Source organism: Myotis lucifugus, unplaced genomic scaffold (genome assembly GCF_000147115.1).
Source record: "Myotis lucifugus unplaced genomic scaffold, Myoluc2.0 scaffold_30, whole genome shotgun sequence".
Taxonomy (NCBI): Eukaryota; Metazoa; Chordata; class Mammalia; order Chiroptera; family Vespertilionidae; genus Myotis; species Myotis lucifugus.
The window spans coordinates 6,347,026-6,362,449 of NW_005871078.1; the positions used below are offsets into that span (position 1 = coordinate 6,347,026).

At 38.2% G+C, this 15,424-nt stretch overlaps 1 protein-coding gene across 1 annotated transcript in view; it reads right to left on the bottom strand.

Annotated features, from left to right (window-relative positions):
* BICD1 (BICD cargo adaptor 1) overlaps positions 1 to 15,424 on the bottom strand; it is a 105,010-nt gene that overhangs the window by 47,323 nt on the left and 42,263 nt on the right. Inside the window, exons 3-4 of the mRNA XM_023752272.1 lie at positions 11,671 to 11,823; positions 5,102 to 5,527 (exon numbers count right to left, since the gene is read on the bottom strand). Coding sequence (XP_023608040.1) covers positions 5,102 to 5,527; positions 11,671 to 11,823 — 579 coding nt within the window. The remainder of the gene's footprint in view (positions 1 to 5,101; positions 5,528 to 11,670; positions 11,824 to 15,424) is intronic.

Sequence of the window (15,424 nt, forward strand, 5' to 3'; positions counted from 1 at the left end):
TTGTCAAGTTTACAGGGACTCTTAGATGAATAAAATAAGTTTTCTTGGGGGACTGGGAGAAAAAGGTGAAAGGATAAATTGGTAGTATAAATTGGTAGTTACAAAATAATCACGGGGATGTAAAATAAAGCACAAGGGATATAGTCAATAATGTTGTAATAACTATGTATGGTGCCAGGTGGGCACTGGAAATATCAGGGGGATCACTTTGTAAAGTATCTGATTGTCAAACCACTGTGCAGTACACCTGAAACTAATACAAAATAATATTGAATGTAAACTGTAATTGAAAGATAAAATTTAAAGTTCTTTTAAAAATGTTTTCTTATATGTATTTTTCTTTTTTTAAAATATATTTTTTATTGATTTTTTACAGAGAGGAAGGGAGAGTGATAGAGAGCCAGAAACATCGATGAGAGAGAAACATCGATCAGCTGCCTCCTGCACATCTCCTACTGGGGATGTGCCCGCAGCCCAGGTACATGCCCTTGACCGGAATCGAACCCGGGACCTTTCAGTCCGCAGGCCGACGCTCTATCCACCGAGCCAAACCGGTTTCAGCTTTTTCTTATATATATTTTTTAATTCATATGGGTTTGTGTTATGTGAAAGTTAGCATGACTGGCTAAATTTAAAATATTCCTGTAATTTATTGCATACCCAAGAAGAAATACAGTTTAGTGAAATGTTCACTCTGATTTTCTCTGGGGGAAAAAAACAGCCCCATATATAGATGTAGGCTTACCAGCCTTTGCCCTTTCCTATACTTTCTATGCTTTATATATTGACTGTTTATATAAAGTGGAAGTGGCAATCTTCTTGACACCTCTAAAACTGATAGACGGTTCCAGTACAATCTTATAAAAAGGCAGTGGTTCTCAACCTTGGCTGCATATTTACCATCCATTTAGTCTTCACAACAGCTCTACAAAGGAGGCTTGGTTGGGATGCTCGCCAGGGCTTCAATGTAATTCTCTGCAGGGGGCACTATTGTACACCATACAATGCTAGGGGGCACTATTTAAATGATTGTTGTCCTAGATTTTTATATTATCTTTCCCCAGCAGATGGCAGTATGACATCTTTAGGAAGGGGACTGGTTTTTTGTTCTTTTCCCCCCTAATTCCAACAGAGGCATCATAGAGACTAGTGATGGGGCTAATTTATTACCTTTCTCTTTATATGCATGTGTCTCAGAGACGTGAAGCAACTCACCCAACATTCCTGATACCCAAGGCAGAAACACAGATTTTTTTTTCTTCCCATTTCAGAACCAGATTAAGTAAATACTCATGGGTGGGAAAACATCATTTACGCGCATAGATGGAATCTTATAAGATAAGAAAAGGCTTTGGCCTGGGTATCCTGTTTCCAAAGGGTTTCTTTAATCCTTAGGAAGAAAATCTTAAACGCTGCACATTCCTGGCATAGGGTGTTATAACCCTGCCTGTGCCCCTTGACAGCTTCACACACTGTCGACATTAACCAAGTGCACGTGTTCAATGTGAAGGCACAAATGCAGTGCTCTGGACCCTGGCCAAAAAGATCCTAAGGGAAAAGGGAACTATGAAAAGAAAAACTCGCACATCAAAGTGTGCTGAGGCTATAAACTGAGATACACAAAACTGAGAGCTGTCTAATAGTACAGCGATTGCTATACGAATGGCAGCCACAATCTCAAAATCCTTTAAGTAAAAATGTTATCGTTATTTCACTTGGTGGCAACATTCAGACAGAACTAAATTCCCTGAGCGGCAAAATTGCACCTGACTGAGGCAAGACCTCTTAGGGTCCTCATTGTTTCCTCTCGGTGTGAAAACTCACGTTTCACCACAATACTGTTATTGTTTGATCATCCAGTGCCACACCTGACCCCACTGGAGTGAGGGAAGCAGCATTTGCCACCCAAAATATATATATATATATTTATTGATTATTTTAAGCTGGTTGTTTTTAAGAAATTTTAAGCTGGTTGTTTTTAAGAAACAAAAGACTCCAGAAGAGCCTTTCCCCCCCTTCTTACCTGCCAAAAGGAACCCAGGAAGGGAGCTATCACCTTAACTTAATATGAACCAAGTGTGGCAGACAGGGAGGAGCCGAGCAAAGCCTGTTTGGCAGCCCACCCTCTGTGTTCCATTGCTGTGGCCCAGTTAGAATTTGTTTACCCAAATGCTCCTTTTTCCTCACCTACCTGTGAATTGCCTACCTTCCCTTTGACCTCCCAGTCCCCTGCCTCCCCTTCCTTAGCCCAGAACTGCCCCATTTGTCCTCGGGTCCCATATTCTTATGGAACCCCCATATGTATACATGTAATAAACTTGGCTATTTTCTCCTATTAATCTCTCTCGTGTCAATTTTTTAAAAAAATCCTCACCTGAGAATATTGAATTTAGAGAGAGGAAGGGAGAGAGAGAACATCTATGTGAGAGAGAAACATCAATTGGCTGCCTCTCCTACACACTCCAACAGGGACCGAACCTGCAACCTAGATGTGTGTCCTGATCCAGGAATCAAACCTGTGACCTTTCAGTGTACAGGATGATGCTTCAGCCAACTGAGCAACACTGGCCAGGGCTCTCTCTTGTCAGTTTAATTCTTAGGTAGGCCAGTCAGAAAAACTAAGAAGGAAAGGAGCAGAAATTCCCCCTCCCCTTCAATACCAACCTACTTGTATTAGTGTACATTTAGCAACAAGACATGGGAAAGTATTACCTGCAAAGAAGTGGACTTTGCAGTCAGGTAAAAGTCTATATGAAATTCATTTTATTCCATCCAGTGGCTATGCCTTCTTTTCTTGATTCAAATGAAACGTTGTGAAAACATTCTCTTTTAGCAGCCCAAAGCACTGAGCAAGTGAAGTGCAGGATATGTTCAATCGATGTAGTATTAAAAGTAAGCCTTATAATAAATTAACTTTATTTGTACTCTAGCATCTTATTTATTTCTGTTAATTTCATTCTTTATTCATCATTTCTGTAGAGGTAGAAAATTATAAGTGCTGTTTACTATACAAATAAATGATTGCTGGAGTCTTAACAGCCTCTAATTAGCAGCTATATGTTTTTTTTTTTTTTAAATATATTTTATTGATTTTTTACAGAGAGGAAGGGAGAGAGATAGAGAGTTAGAAACATCGATGAGAGAGAAACATCGATCAGCTGCCTCCTGCACATCTCCTACTGGGGATGTGCCCGCAACCCAGGTACATGCCCCTGACCGGAATCGAACCTGGGACCTTTCAGTCCGCAGGCCGACGCTCTATCCACTGAGCCAAACCGGTTTCGGCAGCAGCTATATGTTAAACCAGATTCTTGGTTCAGTAGATCTGTGTGGAGCCCAACAATTTATAGTGCTAAGCCCCCAGGTGATGGTGATGGTGGTGATGTTATCCAGATAAGATTTCCATCAGCACTGGATTAAGGTATAGCATATAGGCAAGACTCAAAGTAGGCCATTTTACAATGAGATTAGCTTGGACACAGGACTCTACACAAGACATCTGATTTGAATATGCTAAAATTTAAGGCCTAGCTTATGTTGGGATCAGAACTCCTTGGTTTTAGATTTATACCTGTTCTGCATTTTTAATCATATGGTTTCCTGGCTAGTTAGCACATAGAAAGCCCAAAGCTTAAAGTATTGCTGTGAAATATAACCACTATTCTTTTATCTTTAATATATTTTTATTGATTTCAGAGAGGAAGGGTGAGGAAGAGAGAGATAGAAACATCAATGATGAGAGGGAATCATTGATTGGCTGCCTCTTGCATGTCGGAATGAGCCCACAACCCAGGCATGTGCCCTTGACCGGAATCAAACCCGGAACCCTTAAGTCTGCAACGCTCTATCCACTGAGCAAAACTGGCTAGGTCTACAACCACTATTCTTTTTTTTTTTTTTTAAATATATTTTATTGATTTTTTTTTACAGAGAGGAAAGGAGAGGGATGGAGAGTTAGAAACATTGATGGGAGAGAAACATCAATCAGCTGACTCCTGCACACCTACTACTGGGGATGTGCCCGCAACCAAGGTACATGCCCTTGACCGGAATCGAACCTGGGACCTTTCAGTCTGCAGGCCGACACTCTATCCACTAAGCCAAACCAGTTAGGGCTACAACCACTATTCTTGAAGCTATATATTATAGATTAAAAGAGGCCACATGGTAACCTGATAAACTCAGGGAAGGCCTGCAAGGCGGCCTTACAAACTCAGAAACCTAAAGTAACCACAAAGGATGGTCTGAAATGAAAACTTTTTAACTAAAAGCAGTTTTTGGCAGGTAATCATGTCCTAGGCCAGCATCTGCCCTGACAAAAGTCAATCTTTACCTTAACTGAGCCTGTCTATTGTGTCTTTTTGCATCTACAATAACATATCCTTGGAATGTCAAAGTAATTTTCCTTTTTCTGGACCCCTCAAAACACAGGCACCACTCTGAGGAGACCACAAATCCCCTCATTGTTATTGAGTTTATTGTTGACTGGTAACTATTCTGTGTACCCACTTAAGTAAAAGATGTATGTGCCTATCACTTTATTTTTCATCTAATCCCAGAGTTTCCCGCTTTGCTTTTTCCCACTTCCCTAAACTATCACCAATGGATTTCATGTAACCTACTTATTTCTCCTCTTTTTATTATAATGTATAAAATACGGTGCAAAACTGGCATTCTCTGGAGCATTAGCTCAATCCGTTGAGATTTCGCTTCCCAGCAGCTGTCGGCAGTTTGGCTCAAATAAACTCATAAGAATGTTTCTTATGCTGACAATATACAATTGCTTAAGATGGAAAGGATAATTTTCTGTCATTTTACTTGTATAGAAAGTCTTTGAATTCTTTTGTCAGATGCGCATCGAGCTGCCTCCTGGCTGCGATCTGATCTGTGGCTCTAAAAAATTTCTTAAAGCAATGCAAATGAGATGTCTCAACACTTCTTCTGTTGTGTCTTTATAAAATACTGCCCTTTCAAAGTTGCTAATTAAAGAAGCAATATTTTAAAAAATAATCTGGAGCTAAAATGTAAGATTAAGAAATCCCACAACATGCTATACAATCTGTAAGAAATTCATTCTAATGGCCCTAAACAAAATTCTTACCTGCATAAGTTGCTGCTTCAATTTCTGTATTTCTGAAATGTTCAGCTCACTGAATAAGTCAGACACCGGGTGCAGAGACTCTCCCTTCCTCAAAGTGGGAGTCCGGTAGTCTCCGTTCAGTTTCACCAGAGGCCCGTGGATGTGGCCGTTCATTTTGTCATCATTGTTCGGTTCGCTCCCGTCCTCCGCAAACTTGAGCCCATCTACGGAGATGCTGATATGGTTGTCATTGAGGGTGATGTACTGGGACAGCTCCTTCCGCAGGTTGTTCTTTTGCTCCCTTTCGTTTTTCAAGGTCTCCAGGGCTTCTTCCAGTTGGTGCTCAGCGATCTCTTTCAACCGGATGGCATCTTCCAGCTGGCTGTTCAGCAGCACCGTCTCCTCTTCAAATCGCTTAATCTCATGCTTTAAGCCTTCGTATTCAACCTGAATAAGATAGGACAGAGAAGATTCATAAAACTAAAATTTGCGTCTTACAAAACTGCCATTAGACACTCTAGTGGACCTAATCATTAAAAAAAAAAATCAAAACATTCGTCTACAAAATAAATCTATAAAGAACACAGTAAATAAACCCTTACGGTAACACAGGATGGTTTCTTTAGAAATTACATATCAATATAAATTCAGTTCTTAGCAGAGATGAAAATGTGTTTTGTCTAAGGATTTCTTTTATGGGGTCCCTGCTGGCCTAATAAAACGGGGATTTTTTTCTTTCATAATTGTTTATGAGACTATTCACAACCAAGATTTCATCATCACTATTACTTGGTTTTCTTTAATTATTAATAATGAAGTAATTTTTATACCCAGAGATAAATTAGTTAAAAGATCACAATAAAAACATAATCTCAATAAAAATGTTTAAGGGTAAGATAGGAAGCAAAGAAAAATTTTATGTGCTTAAGAACAGAATCTGGAATACCTATTATGAAATAATATATATAGTATTGTTATCAATGTAATATTCTTTTGAATTATATCAAATAAGAGCCTGCTCGAACAGCCTCTTGGTCATGAAAGTGCGGAGGGAAAAGACTTCTACTCTAAACCAACATGCCTTCCTTGGGGCCTTTTCCATGGCACTTATCACAGGCACTTTTCAATAAATATTTTATTTGCACAACTACCTTGTAATCTCCTCAGAAAGGGGAAAGACTTTTTATGCACCTAGGTGTCCTTCCTAATGCTTCAATGTTTCTTTATAGTGTTTTTAACAGAATTCTGCTCTGCAATAAGTATTTGCTGAATAAACTATTGTGGATAAAAAAATTGAGTAGAAAAAGTAATATAATAAAGTCATTATGATATGAGGTACTAACATTACTTATGTGTTTAGTTTTAAATTTACTTTTGTTTATATTAGTTTAAACTTGTATTTTAAAAAAGCTTTTAAAGACTAAAAAATAGGGATCATAGACCATTATCACTTTCATACATTTCTAATTCTCCCCCACCCCCACCATCCTTCTTCACATAATCTCAATGCAATGGCTTGTCTTGCAAAGGTTAGGATAACAGTTTTCAATATAGTTTTAGTTAGAATGTAGGTTTGGCTGATGTAACGGAGACCTAAATAAGAGCGATTAGTTGAGATAGGAGTTTGTTTTCCTTATGGAAATAGTCAATCAAGGATCAGTAGAAATCTCTGCTCCATGAGGTCATCCAGGAACCAGGCTCCTTGTATCTTATTGCACTACCTCTCATTTTGGTCCAGATGGTCCAAGGTGGCTTGCCATCTTGATTATGTTCCAAGCAGTGGGACAAGGTAAGGGGCATACCTTCTCCCTTTAAGGACCTGTCTCAAAGGTTGTCCATATCACTTCTCCCCATATCCCACTGGCCAGTACTAGTCATATGACACTTGGTTGCAAGAGAGGTGAAGAATATACTTTTTACTCTGTGTAGACTAGTGCCCCGTTAAAAACTGGATACAACATTGGGAGAAGGGAACAATGGATACGGATGGACAACCAACACTTACTGCTATACAGGGTCACTGAAATTTCACAGGTCCATAATAATATTATTTGTAAGAATTAAGTCATGGAAATTGCTTGGAATAACAGCATGTTGTATCGTGTTTTCTTCCAGGGCTGCTTATATACTATGAAGCTGTCTTCATCCTGACCTTCTCCTTTTCTTTCCCTGGACAATTCAGGACACCTTAGTTAATATTTCAACCAATCCTCTGACTGCCCCAGATTGTATAACAGCTTACATCTGCAGACATTAGTTTGCATTACAGACCTTTTTGTTCTTTAATCCCCATTAAACTGATAACCTAGACCAGGGTTTTTCAAACATTACTGTGCCTTCTGGACCAAATCCAGCCCACCATGTATTTTTGTAAATAAAGTTTTAGTGAAACACAGTCACACTTTTTTGTTTATATATTGTCTATGGCTACTTTTCATGCTACAACAACAAAGTGCAGTGGTTGCAAGAGAGACTGTATTGCCTGCAAAACCTAACATATTTACTATCTGGCCCTTAAAAAAAAGCTTGTTGACTTCTGGGCTTGATGACATAAATTTAGTGTATTTTGTAGATTTTTTAATTCTGTGATTTGTATTCAATTGATGGTAGACTTCCTATGACACCTGATCTCTTTCTATTTGGGCAGCTTCACTCACTCCACTCACTGGTTCAAGCTCCTAATAGTCAACCAGATATTTTTGTCTTTCTCTGCTTAGGCAAAGGCTAACATCTGGAAAACTCTTATTTATCCTTCAAGATCCAAATCAGGAATCTAATCCTAACTCCAGTCTTTGTTGACCCACTCAGGCTAACAGCTCACTCCTTCATGGTGCCATCATTGTAAGGAGGCCTCAGATAATTAGAGCCCCAGCAAACTGTATCAACCAAGAAACAGGATGAGAAGGCACTTAAGAATTGGTATCCAATATTTAAAAACAGCATCAAAGTAGTTACCATCAGAAAAAAAAATCAGTATTTTGTTGGGATTCCTTATAACAAGCTCTTTTTATTTTTGACTACATGGGGGTGAGAAATAGGTACCATAACTTTTTCAAAGTCTGAAACTCTAAAGATCTTAATGTGGCCCTGTATTGCCAAACCTAACACATAGCTTTAATATGCAACTACACGGATGGCTGAGTTTATGACCTGCCTTCCTTACTGGGACTATACGTTCTTTGAGCCAGTGACCATGTCTTTGTCCTTAAAAAAAGTATATGGCTTTATAGAAAAATACCCTGGAAATATTGGTTCAATGAAATCAAACTGAATTGATAACAGTTCCCTAGGTCTCTTATGATAGTATTGCCTGATATAGAAATATATCCCTGGAGGAAATGTTTTTCATAATAGACATAAATTGAATTATTAATTTTAACAAGTAGATAACACATATTTGAATGCTTTAGTTCAATATGTGAGATATTAGGGAAATGGAATTTATTATTTCCCCCTCCTCTCACCATCACATCTCTAAAAATTAAAACCAACATAATTTCCTGCCCTATGTTAAGTAATTGTTTAATACTGCAACCAGGCAAATTTTCCTATCCCTCGTCCCTGCTACCAATAATAGGACGAGGCATAAAAAATTTAGCTGCTTACAGGGACGACTCGCTCCTGGAAGATGAGACCCAACTAACACAGCTTCCTCAAGACTCACGTCAAGATGCTCACTCTGTTGTACTTTCCAACTCAAAGCTATTATGTCATAAACTCGGTCTATGCCAACCAGTTTGCCACCTGGCAAAACCCAGTCCAGATCCTAAAATCCTATGAACACTCTTCCCTAACGCTCCCATTTTGAGACATTACTAAGGTTTTGTCGAGGTGGTTTCTTTTGCAAGAGGTCTAGTAAACAGCTTTGCTTCATCAGTGGATTTTTTTGACAGTTGCCTTGACCGCTCTTTATCACTGCTGCTTTTCCTATGCTTCGCTTTGTTCTAAAAAGCATAAAAGGTGGAAAATGCATTCAGCATGATTTCATTTTGGACACAGAACCAAATCAGCACACGGAGGGATGTGGCTCAAGTTTGCAGTCAACTCGTTGATGATGTTCCATATATTTCACATTTAGGAGCACATATAAAAATTGGTTTGGTGAATTATAATTTCCTCTCTCAGTTGAAGAGTGAATGAAACAGAAATTTAAGAACAATTTATTATTTCCTTCAGCAGGTATTTATTTAATGCCTCCCATGGCCGGGCTCTATTCTAGGTGAGGTGCTACATCTTAGTGGAGGGAGATGGAAAATAAACAAACCAATACATAGAAACTATAAAGGAAATAAAAAGTGCTATTTAAACAACATCTTTAAAGAAAATAACCAATAAGGAAAATGGAACTTTAGAAGGAAAGAATCTTCGAGTTCTTTGAACTAAGTCTAGTATAATGCTAACAGCTTTCCGCTGAGAGAAACATCAAACCAGGCTGGGGAGTATATTTTGTATAGAGAGCTTCAGTTAAAAGCAACAATCAGACCAATTTTGAGATTGAAAGTCAACCATCATCATCTGTTTGGAAAAAATATCTGTGGCATAAATTGTATACTTAATATTTCGTTAATTATATAGGGAGTTTATAATAGATGCTAACTCCTATAAATAAAGGCCAATAGTAGGAGACAAAAACCAAACCAGCATTTCCTTAATTGGAAGAGACTGTGACATGACAGTGTACCCCTTTGTCAGGGAATAAGCCAGAATGGCCCTTTGTCAGGGAAATTATTTCAAATTAATGAACTAGACACTTAATTGGGAAATTGTCATATTGCATCTAGAAAATAAAATTAAAGAAATGTATCCATTTTCCTACTTGCTTTTTCTTCTTCAAACTTCTGAGTTAAGCATTCGATTCCCACGTTTCAATTACCGGTGGAAGGGCACGGGTAAACTGTAAACAGTAATCTGCCAGACTGCTCGTACACACTCCCACCGAAGCGGCATCTGGGTTAATGAGGACTCACAGGATACCTTGGCAGACTTTCAAGAATACGTAATACTGGCCTAAATTAACCTCCTGAGTAAATGAGTCTGCCACATGCAGTGATGGGAGGTTCCACAGCGAGGCTCTGGGCGCACTCCTGCCTGTGCAGAGAGCACTGAGGACTTTTAGGAATCACAAATAATGACCGCTTTAAATATTTGCACTTCAAGTATATTTGCTTCAAGGCCTTTACATACTTCATGAGCGACCAAAAAAAACCCCACCAAACAAAAAAAAACACAGACCACAAAAAATACCCTTCTTACTTTAAGAAGTTCATGAGAAGCATCGTTTCTAAAAAATTCTTTGATGTATAATTTTCTCCAGTGTGAGCTCAATGACCCCAGTCAAATCAAGAGCTGGAATGTCCATGGTATTGAGAGCCCTCTGCGCGCACACACAGTGATTCAGGCTTAAAGGGGAGGGAATGAGGTAAGATCACATGGTGACATCCTGGTAACCCTTTTTTCATGGTCTGAAGTCATCCCCGCACTCCTTAGAAGACATCTTGTTCCCCCACATTCCAAAAATGGGGGAAATGGCAATGATCAGAAATCAAATTTCAATTGTATCAATACCTAGATGTTTTTTTCCTTCTGGATATTTCCTTTCTTCTCTTAACCCCTGTATCTATCAAAAGCAATAATAGTTTGGGATCGAGCTACCAACTTGAGTAGAAGTAGAAGCATACATCTGTGCTGGCCTTTACGTCTACTGAGGGCAAGGATGCTATCCTATGGATTTCATATCTTTCTAGCCTAGCACAGAGCCTGGTACCTAGTGTGATGACCTGAACTGAGAAGTTACAATAGCATTTAGATCAGAGTAGAGGTTGTGGCTGAAGAAGCACCTTGAAAAGATCTTGAATATACAATCCAGCTTCGCTTAATTACTTGATAAAATTGTATTCATAAATTCTTCTAAAATTACAGGTTCAAGAATGCTATAACTAATAACGGAAATTAAACAATTAAGCTAAGCCTCACTACCAAAAAAATTTATTTAAACGTACACATGCAATCTGTTTAGTCAGGTTACAGCTAAAAAAAGAAATCAGGCATTTTCTTTTTCTTATAATTTTGTTCTTACTGCTTTATATTTCTTAAGCCATTTGCTTATATAATGCAAATGTAATTTTCAGCTCGAGAGAGAGAGAGAGAGAGAGAGAGAGAGAGAGAAAGAGAGAGGAGAAGAGAAGAGAGAGAGGATTGCTGGGAGACCTTAAGTTTGTAATTCAGAACAAGCTTATAGATTGGGTTTTTAATAAGTTGTCAGGTTAAGTTATTATAATACATATGATTTACTCCTGAAAAAAGTTAACATCGAGCTAAAGTAAAAAACTGAAATTTTTCTTACCCAATGGAACTTTATTGTAAATCATACAACTTCTAGGTTTGCCTTCTAAATCTTAGCTAAAATAGAAGGATTGGGAAATTTCTTAGCTAAAATAGAAATGCTGGGGAATTTCAGCACATAAATATTGTAGGGAGATTAAGGCATATTTTGACAGGTTCCTAACAAAGAAATAAAGAGAAGACTTAACCTTAATGGTCCGAAGACGTGGTCCATCTGGAGTGTAACCAAATAACTTCTTAAATCTTACCTGGTTCTGTTTTAATGTGGACACAAGTTTCTGCAACGTGATATTTTCTTCTTCCAGCTCAGTATAGTCCTGAAGGAGCCGGGCCTCTCGGAATTTATATTCTCGAATTTCATCCTTCATCCGTATTCTCTGTAGCTCCATCATTTCATTGTTCTGAAACAATACAATAAACCATCAATACAAACCTTTCTTATTCTAGGTATTATGAAGTGTAAAGTCTGGGTAGTTAAAAATACTGCCATTTAATAATGGCAATAGATGCTGAGAAATTTGTGCCATTAAATAATGGCAATAGATGCTGATAAATTTGTCTTCAGGCGATTTCTTTGTGGTGTGAACATCACAGAGTGCATTTACACAAACCTAGGTGGTCCAGCCTACTACACACCTACGCTCTATGGTATAGCCCAGTGGTTGGCAAACTCATTAGTCAACAGAGCCAAATATCAACAGTACAACGATTGAAATTTCTTTTGAGAGCCAATTTTTTTAAACTTAAACTATATAGGTAGGTACATTGTTATTAACTTAATGAGGGTACTCCTAAGCTGGCCTTTGCTAAAACTGTCCTCAATCTGATTGAGGTACGTTCGCTGAGGTTGACCCCTTCCAACTCTCCCATCCACACTCGTCTTGTATACTTGTTCCGTCTATCTCCTTTCGTTCATCCTCTCTATATGTCCAAACCATCTCAACATACCTTTCTCATCTTCTTTCCCTCCACAACGTTCCCTAAAATTAACTTAATAAACTTTACTTAAAGTTTTAAGTCAACTTCGCACTGTACGTGCGCCCGCACGTGGTATTTTGTGGAAGAGCCACACTCAAGGGGCCAAAGAGCCGCATGTGGCTCGCGAGCCGCAGTTTGCCGACCACTGGTATAGCCTATTGCTCCTAGGCTACAAGCCTGTACAGCATGCTACTGCACTGCACAAAAACAACACAAGAGTAAATAAAACACAACAGAACGTGATTCAATCAAGAGACACAGTAAATACAAGATGTATTTTATAAAGGAAGTTACAAAGTGTTTTATGCTGCTGCCGGCATAACACGGCATACTGTCTTAGAGCAAACTTCTTTTACATAAGTAGGAAGAGTACACTCTAGTATAATGATTAAAAGTATAGTAAACACATAAACCAGTCCAATAGTCCTTTACTATCATTATCAAGTATTATGTATTATACATAATTGTACTAGTATGTGTTATTCTTTTATATGATTGGCGGTGCAGTAGGCTTGTTTATACCAGCATCCCCACAAACATGTGAGTAATGTGTTGTCCTACTATGTTAGGACAGCTCTGATGTCACTAGGCGATAGGAATTTTTTTAATCCTCACCCAAGGATATGGGGTTTTTTTAAATTTATTTGAGAAAAGAGAAAAAGGGAGTGGGGAAAGAAAGAGAAGGAGCAACATCGATGTGAGAAACATCAATCAGTTGCCTCCCCTAAGTGCCCAGATCAGGATCGAACCTGCAACCTAGTTATATGACCTGACTGAAAATTAAATCCCCAACCTTTAGTGTACAGATGACGCTCCAACCAACTGAGCCATCTGTCCAGGGCAGCGACAGTAATTTTTAAGCTCTATTTTAATCTTATAGAACCACTGTACATATGTGGTCCATCGTTGACCAAAACATTATTATGTGGCGCACGACTGTACCATAATTTCAAAGCAAAGACGGTATTGCAAAATGCCTGCAAGTACTGAGATGTGGTATGAAAATATTGATCACAAAGTAACAGGTGCTGCTAATACTACTGAAGTTTGTTGCCTACATTCAAATGGAAGAAAATGCTAAGTTTCAGTCTGAGTTTAGTGAAAATAGATATGTAATTATTTTTTCCATCCACATTTCCCATCCTGAATTCTATCCATAGTCTCCGAGGACCCAGATTAGGAAACTTCTGTTTCTACTTGTCTCTTAGGTCTCAGTTCAAATGTCGACTTCTCAGAGAGGCTTCCCTGAATAGCTAATATAAAACAGCTCCTCCCTTTACTCACCATCACCCTATTTTATAGATCAGCATCTAGCACTGAGTAGGTACTCAAAAAATAATTGTTTTGGGGAGGGTGCTGGAGCAGGGTGGAGGGGGTCAATGGAGGACATCTGTAATACTTCCAACAATAAAAATAAATTAAAAAAAACAAAAAAACCCAAACTCATCTTAATTCCATCACCCAGAGAGATCACTGTTAATGCTTTAATCTGTAACCCTTTATACATCTTGTCTATACATAGCTGTACATATGTTTAAGAAATGAATCTTGCCCTAACCGGTTTGGCTCAGTGGATAGAGCGTTGGCCTGCAGACAGGTTCGATTCCTATCAAGGGCATGTACTTTGGTTGTGGGCACAACCCCAGTAGGGAGTGTGCAGGAGGCAGCTGAATCGATGTTTCTCTCTCATCGATGTTTCTAACTCTCTATCCCTCTCCCTTCCTCTCTGTAAAAAAAAATCAATAAAATAAAAAAATAAAAAGAAATGAATCTTACGATGCAAAGATATTTTACAGCCTATTTTCTCACTCAATAAATTGTATAACTCCTTCCATGTTAAAAAAAATAATAATACTAATTGTTGAGGGAATAGTGTAGCACTAATCATTACTTGAAATTGGTTCTTTCCTTACTGTTTACACTTTTTACATTGACTAAATTTCCTTTTCATCTGAATATAATAACCTTTCTGTGTTGTTCATCAATGTGTTCTAATTTCTGGCACATTTTAGGCCTTCATATCCATGGAATAAAAAACAAAACAGTAAGCAAATGGTTAAACACAAAATTTTAAAAGAATATTATTGCATGGATGGTGGTGTTTTGTCTTGCATTGTTTTAGAGTGTGGAATAAAGGGAAAATAACGCACTTTGAACTAAAATATGCCTAAATAACTAGACATTTAATTCTTCTTCACTACATAGTCTAGCGACTTGGAGGCAGAAACATTACTTTATTCCCTGCTCCCTGGACGATACTTTGAGCATACATGCTCAAAAGTATACAATAAAAAATGATAAAGTTTGGCGATAAAGCCAAATTATAAAATTTCATTAAATTATTTTATTTTGCTGCCAAAGCCGGTTTGGCTCAGTGGATAGAGCGTCGGTCTGCAGACTGAAGGGTCCCAGGTTCGATTCCGGTCAAGGGCATGTACCTGGGCTGCGGGCACATCCCCAGTGGGAGATGTGCAGGAGGCGGCTGATCGATGTTTCTCTCTCATCGATGTTTCTGGCTCTCTATCTCTCTCCCTTCCTCTCTGTAAAAAATTAATAAAATATATTTTTAAAAAAATTATTTTATTTTGCAGAAACATGAATCCTTGATATTTTTTCTACTTCTCAAAAGATCTACTATAACTGAGTGATATATCAATAGTTTTCCTTATTTATGTGTATAACAACATGAGGAAGCCTGGTAAATTGGATGCCAGTAATTTATATAAAACTTGTAAAGAAAATGTTAAGATACAAGAGATTCTGTAAAATGTGTGTACACTGTAAAAAATGTAATGGCCAGAGGCCTCGTTTGCATATACTGAGAATTAACCATAAAATTTTATATAGTAAGATAGTAAATGTCAAGATAAGTTTAAGACCACGGCAAAGCTAATGAGGATCTCTAACCAGTAACTCATAAAATAGCTAATGAAACTCCTGATGCTAATTACGGAAAAGCTTGGCTGGGAAGCTGGTTAAATCGAAAGGCTTGCTAGCAATAAAACACACGTAAGACCCAGAGAG